Source organism: Plutella xylostella, chromosome 9 (assembly GCF_932276165.1).
Source record: "Plutella xylostella chromosome 9, ilPluXylo3.1, whole genome shotgun sequence".
Lineage (NCBI taxonomy): Eukaryota > Metazoa > Arthropoda > Insecta > Lepidoptera > Plutellidae > Plutella > Plutella xylostella.
Genome location: NC_063989.1, coordinates 5,922,244 through 5,939,323, shown reverse-complemented (window position 1 = coordinate 5,939,323; position 17,080 = coordinate 5,922,244). Strand labels below are relative to the sequence as shown.

General features: G+C 36.5%; 2 protein-coding genes across 2 annotated transcripts in view; one reads left to right on the top strand and one right to left on the bottom strand.

The window, feature by feature from the left end:
* The window catches only part of LOC105383332 (angiotensin-converting enzyme), an 83,549-nt gene that overhangs the window by 15,655 nt on the left and 50,814 nt on the right, over positions 1–17,080 (top strand). The window contains exons 8-9 of the mRNA XM_038106661.2: positions 6,185–6,428; positions 8,330–8,428. Coding sequence (XP_037962589.2) covers positions 6,185–6,428; positions 8,330–8,428 — 343 coding nt within the window. The remainder of the gene's footprint in view (positions 1–6,184; positions 6,429–8,329; positions 8,429–17,080) is intronic.
* On the bottom strand, positions 8,743–10,464 carry LOC105383300 (proline-rich protein 4). Its single transcript, XM_011553332.3, has 2 exons — positions 10,366–10,464; positions 8,743–10,088 (listed from the first exon to the last, which is right to left on the bottom strand). Exons 1-2 carry the CDS (start codon positions 10,375–10,377, stop codon positions 8,883–8,885), a joined length of 1,218 nt encoding a protein of 405 aa, XP_011551634.3. The 5' UTR covers positions 10,378–10,464; the 3' UTR covers positions 8,743–8,882.

The window sequence follows — 17,080 nt, the reverse complement described above, 5'->3', positions numbered from 1 at the left end:
ATAATTCATAAATACCAACAGTAATATGGATAACAGACATAGCACATGTTAACACCCAAGACCTGAGTACAAACATCAGTCCTTAAACAAATATCTGGCCCGACCGAGAATCGGACTCAGGACCTTCGGCATAGCAATCAGGGTCACTAACCACTACACCTTAGGTCACCATCCCTTGCTTACAGCTTTAGTGCAATTGGTAGGTACTTTTTATGTTTGAATGAAGATATCTATAAAGATATCGATAACGATAACGTAAGCGAGCCTTCAGCAAAACCATAAGCGTCGTATTGCTTGTTCAGTAAGCCTAGAGTAGGTTTTTATAAACAGATTGAGCAATTAAAATCGACGCAAACTTGTGAAATTCGGAGCTAGTGCAGCGCGACTACCGCTAGGTGGAGACTACCGCGCCATACAAATTCGCGTTTATTCGCCACTAATCGAACGGTGAAAAAACTCACACTCCGCATGCAGAGTTATATCCATTGGGTGTGGACTATACCTACCTGTTGACTATCCGAAGGGTTGTAACAATGATATTTTAATACGAAAAAGATGGAGTGTCAATGCAAAAGAAATATCTCGACTACTGTAGACAAATAACACCCCACTTCTACCACTAAGCTTTTATTTTTAATACGGAGTTTTTTACTTAGTTTTATATGGGTATGTGATACGTTACACCATCTTGCTCAACATAATTATATCGTTAATCTAAGGGTAACTCTAAATTGCATAGGTACATCTGGATACGATTAATCTGAAAACCCTCTCCGATTAGAATACAAAAATAAGCCTTTCAGTTATATACTGAATTCAGAAATAACATAACATGTAATTTTACGGTTTTCAAACATTGAACACAAACCAATCAGACGATTGTAAAAGAAAGGAATGTTAATATAATAATTATTAAATAATGACTATCACACTGGCCCCGTTTTATTTAACACACTGTATAACCGGTTCTTGTTATGAAATCCATGGTTAAGCTTCACTTATGTTCTATCATGTAGGTACTACATTATGTAAAGCAAGCATTTAGTCACATCACACCTACTAATGGTGATTATGTTGACATGTGGACTAAATAGTGTTTAGCTTACCATAGATTAGTAACTAATGATTAAGTTTGATCGTAGATATCATTGATAATTATTAGTTATTCAATAAAATTTCAGTTATCAGTTATTCAATAAATTTTTTTATAATTATTTAATACATATAAGAACAAACTCATCCTCTCGATATTGAATTTTAGATAAACTATAAAAGTGCTAAGTGTACGGCTAGATAGACATTATGTAGGTATATTGTAAGAAATACAGCCCCAAGCTTCACTCTAGAATCTATTAGATAAATGGTGTTTATTGCGGCACTGCCTGTTGATGAATGACGCGAAGTCCTATTAAATCCTGGTTTATGTAGTAGAATGTACTTAGCATAACAAGCCGGTGCACCCCTGTGATACCAGCTTTGCATTACAAATTGCCCACTTTTTGCTGTACATATTTTTGCACTGAAAATATACGCTAAGTAATTGATGTTTATACTTAGGTGCACTTTAGTTACATTGCTTATATCGATGTTTGTATATGTTGATCAATGCATTCTAAGATCTTCATCTGGCATTAGGTAGCATTAGTTCTGGCATTTCGTAAGTTCGTAGATATACTAACATAAATATAGTTTCTATGTGTTGTGCACATATCCTCATAGATTCAATACGATTGCGATAACAGAAAACTTATACAGTCAGTAATATCCCTGTCCCGGCTTCCATGGCATCTGTATCAACGATGCAGACGACAAAATAGATAAACGTCACTACACCGCGATACACGAAAAACACGGCGATGGGATTGCTGAATTTAACTTCATAGATAAACCTGCCATGCAGCAGGGTCAGGTTGTATTCGGTCACTGTGGTTACCCCAAATACAGGGTGACCGCAGTCCCTGGACGCCATTGCGCCACATCTTTACATCACCGTGTGTTATTAAGTGAAAGTGCGCGCGCAACGCCGTAGATCACTGATCGAAATGATCGCGATACTGACGCGGATTAGTATTCCGTAAGGATCTATAGATCCGAGATAACGTGTAAAATAATAGCTGGGGAAGTCTGGACAGTTAAATTTTTGTTGTATTGTACGTTTTTTTTCATTTTATTTAGTTACAATCGATGGGTCTTTTAGAGGCTAAAATAAAACTCTCTCCAGTTTGTGTGTTTTTCTAAATCCTGAATCTTAGTCAAACTTTTTTAATTTTGTCATTAGTTAATTAAGAACTATATATATTTTATTTTATAGATTATCATAATTATCTAATTTATACTTAAGTACATAAGTAAAATTTAATTCACAAATTTGTACAGAAGCGAATTAAAGTTGAAAAACGCATGATACGTCTTATTTGTATAAACGTTTTAAGTATTTAATTTAAAACATAACTATTTTTCATAAATGGTAGGTATCTACTTATTTTTGCAATCCAGTGTATTATAATGATTTCAATTGAAGATAGCTATAGAGAACTGGTTACAGAAAAATGAGGATGTCGCCAGTTTTCAGTTTCAGTGAGACTTATTAGTTTTTATTAACTTTCATGAATAGGTAAAACTAAACAAGAACGTAACTGAAGAAAAGCACTCTATTGCCACAAAATACACATTTGGACCCTCCAAATACAAAACAAAGCAATAAAAAACTACAATACCAGCTTGTTCTGAATGACAAGAGAGGAAAAAGCGCATTACGAATTCTAAGGCCACTTTGCCTATAAAGATTAATCAGATCTACACACGTTACTGTTCTAGAATATTATACGAAACACACGGAAATTAGCGTCGCGATTACGATATACAGCGGTTATGCAACGCGCATCTTCCACGCGGTTCGTCTGCTACTGAAGCTAACTTAGAATAAATAACATATCTGACACTTATTACTGGGTATTTAGAATCATTTCTTAAATTTCGATAACATTGTAAAATAGCAAACCCAAGTCATGAAAAGCAAGCAAAAAAGACGACTGACTCTATTTACCTAATTATTAAATTGAGCTCTACTGCTTGAAACTTAAAAACTGCATTCGTTCGTTTGAGATTTATGATTTGTATGTGTCCGCTAAAGCAGAACGAGGTCAAGTTCAACTTTTATAATGTTATGACGGCGACTAGCTAATTGTTTTTTTTAAGTAAGTCCATTTTTCTTGTATGTTTCAACTTTTTCCGAGGGTAATAGCTCGAAAACGGTTAGGAATAAGAAAAAAACATATGATATAAAAGTTTTAGATAATTTTAAGAGCTCCATTTTATTAGTTCATAATATTTGTCTCCAATGCACCGTTTTTGAGATATAAGCAAAAAACCAAAAATTCGTACCTTTATCCCCCCCTCCTCCCCCCCGCTCATCACCTAGGAGTCAGGACTTTTGGTAGGTATGTTAACAACCTAAGCCCCCTGAACAAGTTTCTGAAGGAATCGCTTAGTTACCTGCTCACGCACTCTACACCTCAATCCTTGACTGGACTATTAGGTAAATTCCGATTAATTTACGTATTCGTCAAATCTATAGAAAATATGATCTTTGGGATAAAATCTCCAGTAATTAAGTACTTTTTGGGCATGTCATGAGAAGAGAAGATAACTATGTGACAAAGAAAGTGTTGGAAATGAGACCTGAAGGAAGGCGTAAGAGGGGAAGACCAAGAAAGACGTGGCTTGATTGCGTGAAAGAAAATATCAGAGATTGTGGAATGAATGAGGATATGACAGAGGATAGGGTAAAATGGCGTGACATGACGCACAAAGCCGACCCTAAATAAGGAAAAGGCTAGGAAGAAGAAGAAGAAGACAAAGGAAGTAAACTGTGACTACGACAACATTTTTCGGTACTCGTGAGTTGCATACTTGAGAGATTGATCTCTACATGTAGTAACAATAGAGATAATAATTAATGTAATTTTAATTATAATAATTGTTATATTCTGGATTAAAATTAGAAAAAAATACAGTATAGAATCACATATAAGTAAATGTAATCGATACTTACCCATTTATAACAGATGTATCATAGGTTAATGTTACGGAAGGAAGTATTTCCTTTTCACTGCTTTTCAATGCAACTCATGTATAAAGTTGGCAACAACAATGGTTTTGCAGTTGTAAGTTGTTAATAAGAATTATAAAGACGACATAATTCATGGAGTTACCTTCAAAAGTTTAAGCATATTTTTTTTTACCTAAATGTTTTTCACTTAATTGTGCATATGCATAATGCATACCTCATTGAGCTTACATAAAGATAACCACAAAAATATAGTAGGAAATCTCTTTTAATTATAGATATATAATTAATATAATATGTACATATTTGTCAAAGAAATATATAAGTCAATGATACTTGTCTTCTAATTTAAGGTTATATTGCAATAAAGTTCCCCGGACGTCTCTGCAATATATCCGGTAGATACCAACATTACCAACTGTATACATACAGTACGTACATTGTAACATTGTTCAGCGGCAGCACTTCGTGACTATCTCACATCCCTCGAGTTTGATCTATGAATTTTATAAAGATAGTAATATAAACTACACTTAAGAGAATTGTTACTGGATGGTGTTTATAAATCACAATCTCTTGGTGCCTGTTCATTATCCATCTACTATTTATTTATTTGAAGACCAACAAATGATATAAAACGACTAAGTACTATCTTGAGTAGAAAAACACCTTTCAGTCACGTCAGGGTGTCAATCCTAATCCTAACTAATATTATAAATGCGAAAGTACCTGTGTCTGTCTGTCTGTCTGTCTGTCTGTTACTCTTTCACGCCAAAACTACTGAACGGATTTGAATGATATTTGGTAAACATACGGTCTAGACCCTAGGAAAGAACATAGGCTACTTATTATCCCGGAATTCCCACGGGAAAACTTTTTAAGGTGAAGCGAAGCACGCGGGAACAGCTATACAAAATATATGTGAATGTGTAAGAATAATAATATAAAGTAGATCCAAGACAGTTACAGAAAAGCTTTATCTGATACTAACAAAAATACCACCAGCCAATCAGTAAATAGAACCATAGACTAATAGTCTACGATAGAAGCGAGTTCCTATTTCAAACTCGGGAATCCGTTTCCGGCACGTTTCCGCGGGAGTTTATCAGTCGAGACTTGAGCTTGAGCTTCCGCGAGCCGCACTTTCTCCCCAGCCAGCTGTACTCTTCTAATTGTTACTTCACTTGATTGCCATTCGATTGGTCTAGAATCGTGTTTATTCTAAGTAACTACGTAGTACGTATCTAACATTGGATAGGTTCAACGACCTGCTGTTATTTTGCATTTTTCAAAATGTTGATGTCTTTTTCAAAATCCTTGCATAACAAAAGTACCTACCGTCGGATGACGAGATATTTTATGAAATAAATAACCATTGTTTATTGTTGGTTTCTGGGATTTTAAGACATATGTAGGTACTTACGGAGACACATTGTTTTTTAGTTCCGCCCTGATTCCCTCGACACCAAAAAGGATTTGCTTCACCAAAAGCCTTATCATAATTATTATATCAACAATATCAATGACAATGTAGCGTAGACACACTTAATTGAGCAAATATACAGGGTGTTGCAAAAAGGGTATACTAAGCCGAAACCTATATGTGCAGCATGTTATATCTAAGCCCGAAACTGAAATCAGAATTTGAAAATTCGCGAAAAAAAAAATTCATATTCCATAGAAACTTTGTTGGTCACGTGACTTTTACTATGAAAAAATATTTTTTTTTTCGGGAATTTCCAACTTCTGATTTTAGTTTCGGTCTTAGATATAACATACTGCACATGTAGGTTTCGGCTTAGCATACCAATTTTGCAACACCCTGTATAGATAAGAATTATCAAACCCTGTAGGTTCTTTAATTATTGCCTACCCCTCTGGGAAAGAGGCGTGAGTACATTGAATGTACCTATATCTGTATAATTACAGGATTGCAAATGTGTATTTTTTTTTTAATTTGAAATAGCGAATGACACAGCTCCACTTATGCATTTCTACATCTATCGTCAAAAGAGTGTTGACCAATGAATATAAACAGCAATTATCTATCAGATGTCGCTCCTCAAATGCATTCCAGAGAGAATATAGAGATGTAATGTCCGCTGTCTCCTCCAGGTTTCCACGAAGCGATCGGAGAGACGGTGGCCCTCTCCGTCTCCTCCCCTCGCCACCTGCAGACCCTGGGGCTCGTGCAGCGCTCCGTGGATGACACGGCCCACGACATGAACTTCCTCTTCACACAAGCCATGGACAAGCTGGCCTTCCTCCCGTTCGCCCTCGTCATGGACCGGTGGCGCTGGGACGTTTTTACTGGAGATATCAGGAAGGAGCAGTACAACTGTCATTGGTGGAGATTGAGGTTGGTATGGGTTGATATAAAGGGTATTGCAAAAAGGCTATAGTTAGCAGAAAGGGGGCGACTGAACCAAAGTTGTCCAGAATGACCCCCTGCGCCACCCCCTTACGGCTTACTATAACACTTTGTATATGGATAGAGAAGACCTAGCCGTAGAAGAACCCACTGGCTATATGAATGCCCACCATAGAGCACAATGAACATAATATTATATTGATAAAGCCGCCTATTATCCATTCTCCCTAGTTTATAAGTTTTTTTGTATGTTTTGTGGTCACCAATAAAATTATAATCTATTCTATTTTATTTTATGTATTCTGTATTGCTACTGAACATCACACAGCGAATATATTTTTGGGGTTACACGTGGGTGTGTCACGAACTTATAAAACTCGTGAATGAATATAAATGGGTGAATTTACAACGACCATGCAATGTTTACCTACAATTTATAAATTAAATCATCTAGAAAGTCACTCTCTATGAGGCCTCGAAGTCTACTAGAAAGTATGGTTAACTTATTGAAACAGTATCTACCTTGTTTGGTTTTGTAAGCACGTCGACATAATCATATTATCCCTGCATAATTAGGTGCTCATTAAGTCATAAATAACCGGGATTATGCAATGAAGATTTACTATAGTAACACTTGAAATATGAGCCTGAACATGACATAATTCTAAACAATGTGCCAGTCAATCAATGTTAACCTCATCATTTGTTTTAGTGTGGGGTTTACACAGAGTTATTTAACGAGCTAGTTCTTTAACGATCCGTAACTTAAGATTGATAGTTGTAAAGTTTTAATAGGGGATCTAAATAGTTCCTCGTTGTAGATATGTATTGGGTTAGTTACTTCATTTATTAGCATTCTTGCTCGGATATTTTGTAATATGGGCTTTGTAAATTTCGATTGAAATCCTGGATTAAATTGATTAAGCATGGTACTAATTTATTGTGAAACTCAATATTTTAAATGGAAAATGTTCCACTATGCTTAGGTACAGCTATCCAATAATTCTTAAGGAGAACTCTTTTAAAGGAGATTTGAAGCTTGCATAGCTGCGTTAAAGTGAGATAAATTCGCAATAGATTTACAACGGGCACAAATCTTATTTAAACATGTTGTAACCGATTTGTCAAAATTATCATTTCCTCGATTCTGCTAACCACATCGCCAATATAATGTTCTGTCAAAATACGTTCACGTAACATACGAACCAGTTCACAGAGTCTACTCGCGGGAGCCAAGTGATGGCAGTTCAAGCAACGGCCTTGACTTACTAGAACGGTTCACATATCTCAAACGATAGTAAGAGTGGACCACTTTTGGTACTTTCACTCGAAGAACTGTGTGAAATGATACAATCGTCTTAGATCTATAACATCTCTCATACAATACTGTATTTAACAGGTAGTTAAGAGTAAAATGCTAAAGTATTAAACGATTCTCGTGTGTATGTGTGTCGGGTCGATACGATAACCGGGTTACTTAGAGACACTTTATTTTTTACGAAACCGTTTAAATTAATGCTGACCTATTGCGTGCCAATAATCGTAATATTTTATATCTGACGTCATCAGAGCTTTACAGATTATACAGATCTGAACTAAAGTTACTAGCTCGTAAATATCGGCTCGTAGATCTTTCCAGGTGTATTGTTTTTATGTAAATGGTAGTGGCGGAAACGATTTCAAGTGAGGCTATTAGTTGTTGGAACAGGACCAGGCTAGGCGGGGGCAGTGGCCAGCGCCATGACGCAACACCAGCCCGACTTGTGGGAAGTGGGACACCCGGCACTGAATATCATTTTCCCTCGAAACAAGGAAAACTATGTAACACCTTTTTACGATTAGCCAATAATTTTTAACCAGCCAGTTATGTTTTTAATTTCTTTTTTTAGGGAGCAGTACCAGGGCGTGAAACCGCCGGTTCTCCGTTCCGAGCTCGACTTCGACCCTGGCTCCAAGTACCACATTCCGGCGAACATCCCCTACATCAGGTCAGTGGCCAGTATTACTCCAGTCATTATTCGAACACATAACTTGTAACATGTTTACGCTAATGCGTGCAGACGCTATAATTGTGCCGGTCTGGCATAATCTTTAATTATAGCAGAGTGTCGTGTTTTGTAATAGACTTCACGAGCATTATTTCAATATAAAATAGTGCGTAATATATGATCATCAAATAGTTACAGAATTCGCAAGCTACTTTGTGTATTTCTTAAACGGTAATTATTATGCTCCATTTGAGAGCTTTTAAATAGAGCACTCTAGTCAGGATTGAAGGACAGGAAATGAAATGTGTTTTGTATATATTTTAGATATTTTTAATACTTTTGGTACTATTTACATCCACGCACGGACCAGTCGTCAAAATAAAAACAAGCTTAACAGAGAATTAACACAAAATAACAGCTAAACTAAATATTTAGGGCAAGAGATCAGTTCTTTTTAGTGTTGGTACTCGTGGTGACCGTGGCTCTCGTAGCCTTCGCCTCCGTAGGAGCCCTCAGAGCCGTAGGAGCTCTCGCCCCCGTACGAGCCTTCGCCTCCGAACGAGCCTTCGCCCCCGTAGGAGCCCTCGCCCCCGAGCGAGCCGTGGCCGTGCTCCTCGCCCCCAAGCTCGTGGTGCTCGTGCTTGATCTCGTGCTTGTGCTCGTGCACGAACACTGGCACGCCCACCTTCACCGGGTGGGGAACCTTCTTCTCAACGTGGTAGGGGACATGCTTCTCGATCTCCACGGGGTAGGGCCTCTCGACCGGCACCTTCACTGGGTACGGCACCTTCTTCTCAACTGGGTAGGGGACGAGTTTCTCAACGGGGTAGGGGGCGGGTACTGGCACCTTGACGGGGTAGGGGACTGGCTTCTCGACGTGGACGGGAACGGGCCTGTCGACGTGCACCTTCACTGGGTATGGAACCTCCTTCTCCACGGGGTAGGGCACGGGCTTCTCGACATGTACGGGGACGGGCTTCTCAATGTGTACGGGGACGGGCCTGTCGACTGGGACCTTGACTGGGTAGTGCACCACCTTTTCAACGGGGTAAGGCACGTTCACCTTGACGGGCACCTTGACGGGGTAGTGAACTGTCTTCTCAACGGGGTACGGTGCGGGGACGTGCACCTTGACTGGTACGTGAACCTTCTTCTCGACGGGGTAGGGTTCGGGGACGTATACCTTGACCGGGACGGGGTTGTCGACTGGGACCTTGACGGGGTAGGGAACGTGCTTGGTCACAGGGTAAGGTTTGGGGATGTGGACGGGAACTTTGACGATTTCCTTGACGGGGTAGTGGACGGTCTTGACGACGGGGTAGGGCTGCGGGACGTGCACCTTCACGGGGTAGGGAACGTGCTTCTCCACTGGTACGGGGATGTGCTTCTCGACGGGGTAGGGCACGGGGACCTTCTTGATGGTGGTGATGGTCTTGTGGTGCTCGACGTGGTGGTCCACATGGTGGTCTACGTGGTGGTGTTCGCCGAAGTCGTGGCCGCCGTGGCCGTAGCCGCCGTGGTCGCCGTACCACTCGGAGAGGCCGCGCTTGTCCTGCTTCTTGTCCTCTACTGGCTTCGTCTCTTCAGCCTTGGCGTCTTTCTCCGCCTTTTCCTCTGCCGTGGCCAGGCCGATGACCACGGCCAGGAGTAAGGAAGACCTCTGTAATAGAAGAGTGGAATTTAAAACATGTTGGTAGGAAGGTACTTAGCTTAACTGGTTAATGGAGATTTGAGATTTAGTGCACTATTTATACAAATCGATGCATTTTATCTACTCATTAAATTAGGTAGTGGTTGTAATTTGTAACGTAAAATCCATGAGCACAGTCACAATGTGTCCGTTGCACTAATTTCGTTTTCACACGTTTTTCAAACACGTAAACACTTCACTTGTCACCTTTCCGTTTTTTTATTTTAGTTATTTATTTTTTACTAACCAATATTCTCATGATCGCCTTGCTTGTGTTGCGACGAGTGCCACGATGGAGTGTGTTCTTGCACTCAGTTATCTGCAGTTTTATACTAAGTAGGTAGAGTGGTAGCGTAGAGGTTTCGTAGATGCATGTTACAAATACTTTCGCCTATAGCCACGAGGCTGCGTGTGTGTGCGTGTATGATATCTTTCTTTTTTCTTGAGGGTGTGTGCGGTTTGATACGGTTTTGGGTGGTTGCAACCTTCCTCCGTTATGTGGAAGATGTCAGAATATGCACCACAGGGTAATTAACCGTTGCGCACATGTGAAATAATTTGTTTCTAAATATATTTTTTTATGTGGCTCAACCTTGAATTGATTAAAATATTGCATTCCATAGTAAAATTGTGTGCATATCTTTTGATTTTGAGTAAACTTTTGAAGAGACATTTTCATAAAAATAACGATGAAATACTACAATATACATACTTATGTACTTAGATTTGCAATGAAATCATGCGCAGCATTGCTTAGGTAATATGTAATTGTCAGTTTTATGACCTAAAATAAAATGTATTCTTACACTACGACTTAATAATGATACTTACTTCATGTAACATGGCAAGAAATTATATTGAAACAACCACAATATATTTAAGTAGATTATGTTATAATATAGGAAACAAATACATATCTATAGGATTAAATAAAATTATATTGCTGATAGGTTTCAATGTTTCACTGTACATAAGTGAAGTACATAAAGATTGAGCTGGAAAAGTATTTAACTGCCATAAACTATGTATATTATTAGAAAGTATTTAAGTAGTACGTTAGTAGGTATATGTGTATTTTCAATAAACATAAACATTTCCTTGCCTAATAGTTTAATATAGTATAGTGTGGAACTTACTATTTTAGACGACATAAAATAAGTTCGACACCCGCGTTGATGTCTTTTATATGAAAATATCGATCGACTGGACAAAAATAGAAGTTATGCTATTATTTAGTTTGATGTATAAATAAGGGTAATATATTATAGTTTGTACAAATAAGGGTCCCTATCATAGTAGTAAAATTTTATATCTGTTGAGAGCCAAAAGTTGATAATTAATGAATATTGAAATTCTTTTTAAAATAAATTATTAAATTAATAAATTCTTCGTCTTTAAATAAATTAAACGAAAAATTAATTTTAGTAGTTATAGTGTTGAATACGTAGAACAATATTCGATATTCATAGGCTTATCATAATATTCTACCTGGATTTGTCTATTTTGTCATACAATATTCATTTGCATGAAGGCCGTATACAAATTTCGGTCAGTGACCGTTACCATTCTGTTTCCTTTGATAGTGTGCAAGATCTACTGGGTTTTAGGGTTCCTCAAGTACTATTATATATTTTTTTATGTTTATAAACTGAGATGCAATTACATTTTTAAATAAAATGTCTGTTTTTCAAGATGTATTACAAATACACTCTTGAGCAATGAAAAAGTTCCAGTGACATATAGAACGGTAATGGCAAGTGGAACTTTTTCATTGCTCACGAGTGTGTATATGTCGCAGGCATCTGGTTTAATCTCCTGTTTGATTGAACCGCTAGCCCGTTCATTGGATGACGCTACTCAGTTGAATGACTACAGTACAACTCGTCAAGTGGTTGACTGTAACGTCCAACGTCTTGACTGAACGTTATTCAGCGAAGTCGTTAAATGGGATATAGTATAGCAACTTTGTAATGTCTGGTTAGGATGAACATGACCAGACAAGAGTCAACAAAAAGACTATGTTACAAAGCTCTCATCTCACAAATTAACTAAACAATAACAATAAACGTACCTTGATATTGTTGTTCATAATTATCCAGTTTCAGCACATTTTTTGCTTTGAAACTATCCACCGGCGGTGTAATAATAGGTAAATCCATGTTGTCACACTATTTTAACATAAATATCGCACTTTAAAGCTAATTTATATGCAAAAAATAATAAAACAAGTGCTTTTTGAGTCAGCTGTTCGCTGTTAGACGCCATATTTGTTTTATTCACCACCTGACTGATTTTAAGTCCGCTAACTAGTTGGACGTTTTGTGACGCTTGTACAATCAACGTTCGGCCTAGTCATACAACTGAATAGCGTCATCCAATGAACGGACTAGCGGTTCAATCAAACAGGAGATTAAACCAGATGCCTGCGACATATACACTCTTGAAGGGCCATTCATGGCAGCGTTGCGTGCCAACGGCTACTTAATAAAGGATCCTTTTACTGGTGCAGCCAGCGTGGCGCCAGGAAATACCGAGGAACGTGCCCTTCTCGGCACACTGATAAGACGATCCTCCTAATATTATAAATTATGCGAAAGTTTGTAGTATGGATGGATGGTAATATTGTGAACAAAATATTATTAAATTTCGCAGAAGTTTTATTAAAAGCTGGCATCTTAGATAAAAAATATAGAAAAATACTCAATTATTTTTTTTATCCCAGAATAATAATGTCCTTTGGAAATTATTTTTAACAAAATATATAAAAGTTTGCGAACGGAACCCTTTGCGCGCTTGTGTCTTGACTGTTTTTAGATGTAATCGTTTTCCTATCTATATGTTTATCTTTCCGTTCTAGATATTTGTTTGTCTTTTGTCTAGTTACATGCCTAATATAATAATATGTATAGTCTGCCAGGTATTCTAAATTTAATATTGAGTATCATCTATGACCAGTCAGCATCCTCAGTGAAAATTTATTAGTTTCGATATTTTGAATAAAATTAAAAGACTTAAGTACTTACTTTAATCAATTATACATAAATAAACCATAAAACTCTAATTATACGACAACTCAGTTACTTAAAAAGTTCCATAAACCTTGCTTGCATTCGTTACATGCATTCAATTAAAAAAAATCTTACAAAATGCAAAACAATAATGCTTTAGGTTTCTTTCCGTTACAATTACAACATAACATAAAGTTAAACCATTATAATAAATCACGTTTTAATTATAGACTCTACTTACTCTACAATGAAGAAATTAAAGATATTTAGTAAATGTTTAGATTTCAGTGAGTATCTTAAATACAACTTTTATATCTCTAGTCCATCCATCTAAAGGTTGTCTGAAAGAGATGTACATAGATATACGCTATTCAATTCAATTCAATTCAATCATTTATTGGTAATAACTTAAATAATATTACAAGTCATTTACATAGGTATAGGTAATTGGTAATTTTGCACTAGGTATAATTAAGTTACTTATACAATATAGCATAGACTAGCTAAAGTAGGTAGTTATATAATTTTATTCATAAAGTAGAAGCACTGATAGTTAGGTATTTCTTTATACATATAAATAATTTAGTTATTAGGTAGTACATCAATAGTTTTTAGGCTATAAGCGATAAAACCGCCTTTTGTACCCTAGTTAAGTGTCTATGTAAAATTGATAATTATTTCTTTCGTCGGAACTATTCTGTAGCCCTCTGGATGGAAGCCCTTGCCCAGATCCATCCATCATTAATTTCATAATAATTCCAATGTCTCAACCACATTTGAATACACTCACGGACAATAAAAAAGGTCCACCTGCCATATATCAATGGAACTTTTTCATTACTCGTAAGTGTAGTTATTTATCTTTCTTAATTAAAATAGGTAAACTATTTCCGTCGTGGCGTGTACCTACTATATTTGTAATATAATATATGGTACGTATATAGGTATATCGAATATAACAATTGCTCTGTTTCGAAATAAAAAATAAAGTAGAGTATAAACTATTTTACACTCACTTCATTGGGGTTGTGCAAGAGAAATGATACGTCAAGGACATGTGCCTGTAATGCCAAAGAGATCGGACAATTTGATGCAGTGAAGGAGTTTCATAAAATCTTACGAGTCTATATGCCATTCTTATAACACATACTCAATTCCTCGGTTGGGAATCAAATTATTCATACAATTTTGATGCGTGGAAGTTATATGGTTAATAATATGACTACTTAGTTGTTCTTTCAGGCTTTTTTTCCTCAAATACCAATTTTACGCTGCTGTAGGAATTTCAAAAATCCTTTATCACCAGATCTTACGCTACTTATTTTTAGGGTGATTGTATCGACAAGGCAGGAATTTAGGTGTTGGCAAATATTTATTGTTGCTTCACATTTGCTAGTTCCAATATCGGCCATGTAAGATGTTACGTGGTATAAATTAAAGCTTATAACTGTGTTAAAAATAACATAATAGTTGATGCTTGAACTTGAAATAACTCCGCACAGCAGGATCGACCATAAACACACGTGTTAGATAGATAACATTCTTAGTTTATACAAAATTCACATTACACAATTGAGATTATAACATTAGGTATACAAATTTTATAGGTTCACTATTAAACTAATTCCATAGACATAGCTGACTGTAAAATGCTTGCGCAACAGAATGTTGTGAGATTCGATCGTTCTCAATCGTTCGCTTCATTATGTTATTGCAAGACGAACACTCGCTGAGTGCACTGTAAGAGTAACAGACATATGTATCAATAATCAATCAGAACTATAAAACTTTATTGGACACCAAAGAACAGCATATACAGATAAAACATTAATATACTTACTTATAAACTAACACTTAATATGAGAATATCTATGTTCCATCATACCTCACATTATTATGGTATTGCTCATTACCATACAAAATTATTCCATGATTCCTCACATAATATTTCTGTATTTCATGAGGTATAGGTTCAGATGTTCTCATACTAACCGATGTAAACTTTATACCCTGTCTGATATTGATATTATTATTGCACATTTTCAAGTGTTAGATTTTGTTGTATATTGCAGAACTTTATAATAGTCTTCAAAACTTGAAACAAAGGCTTAAAACAAAGGTCAATTGATAATTATGGGGATGGTTACAGAGCCAACTGTAAAGTATGGTAAATAAATTCGATACGGCTTCGGCGTGTTTGAGTTAAACGTATTAGAATGGTTGTGATGGCATATCTGATGCCTCTACACATAAAACATGCTTTACGTGTCATTTATGTCACCATACTTACTAACTGCAGCCAGAAAAATAGTTTTTACCCGACTGCCGAAGGAGGAGGGTAATGTTTTTCGATTGTATGTATGTATGTATGTATGTTTGTCTGTTTCTTTGTTCCCTACTGTAGCATAAACGGCTATCAGATTTTGATGTATGAGGTATCGTTAGAAGCGTATTGATTGCGCGATGGTTATAGGCTATGTGACGTTAGATTAAAATTTATATAGCGCCCTTTAGAGGACATAAAGTGATGATCGAAAAAATAAGATTTTTCCAACTAAGCCGTGTGGGCTATCAAATTAAATGGTTTGATTAGGACATTACAAAAATATGCATATTATAGGTATTTAAATCACAACACCAAAATTATTGAAATAAAAAATGTTTATAAACTAAAACCCGACTACTGACATAAAATTTCATAAAATAAAAACATCTAAAAAGTTACAAATAAAAAATATAATTATAAACAAACAAAAAACCCGACTGCACACTAAAAAGATGAAAACAAGCCCCAATGTTAATGGAAAGTATCGCAGGCGGGGACCAACTTGACCGCCACACAAAGTACCTAATCTACCTATCTAAGTAACATTCAGCTAAAAGGTGGTCTTAAACTAAAACACTCTGCTGGTCCCCGTCTGCGATACTTTCCATTAACATTGGGGCTTGTTTTCATCTTTTTAGCGTGCAGTCGGATTTTTTGTTTGTTTATTTAAACTTAAGTGTTTAAATCACTTTACAAGATGTAGAAGTATTTGTGTGTGTGGTTTAATTCACATTTAATCATTTATTTGGAATGATTAAGATACGTTAACCGAAACGTGATAACCCTTTTCACCAATTAAAGTAACATACACTCACGGGCAATGAAAAAGTTCCACTCACGAATTGCCGACACCAAACGACCCTAATTTTTTTAAACATTTAATAAAAAAAAACAACGAAATATTACCGATTTTTGTTGGTAATATCCTGATGCTCTGTTAAATATACTTCAATCTTGCAGAAGTTGACATTAAGCTAGCCTGTTCCTTTTAGGAGTAATTGGGTGTTTTTCTCAGTGGAACCTTTTCATTGCCCGCCAGTGTAATTATACTGAAACAATGTCAAGGTTGTGCCATGCAAAATCCACAAAGTGACCTCTATTGCTTTACAAGTCTCTTACCAAATTCGTCATATACATAACTCAGTGATTGAAACATAACTAAGTAGTTCAAATTACTTAGTACCTACTGCAATAAAGTACATATTAAATCTTGATCACATGCTAAGTTGACTGCAGTCATTAGCACGACAGTATACAGGTGTGCAGTAAAAACGTGTAGACCGCGAGTCGGCGACGTAACTCCTAGTGATGGGCACTAGTTTGATTTGTAAATCAGTTATATGTATATCGATAAATGTTTTTGATCAATAAGTATGGTAAATAGCGATCTGACCCCTTAGCACGAATTTTCATCATGGACGTGAAGTAGAATTCATCGAGTAATTTTGTATGAAAATATGAACGGCAGAACTAAAATTTCCCTACAAAATTCATCGAGTAATTTCACGTCACGTTCACGATGAGAATTCATGCAAGGGGTCTGAAGGTCACATGCTGCTCAAGCACATCCACATAAACACCACTGCTACACACATCACACACAACACATCCCCAGATTTATAACAGAT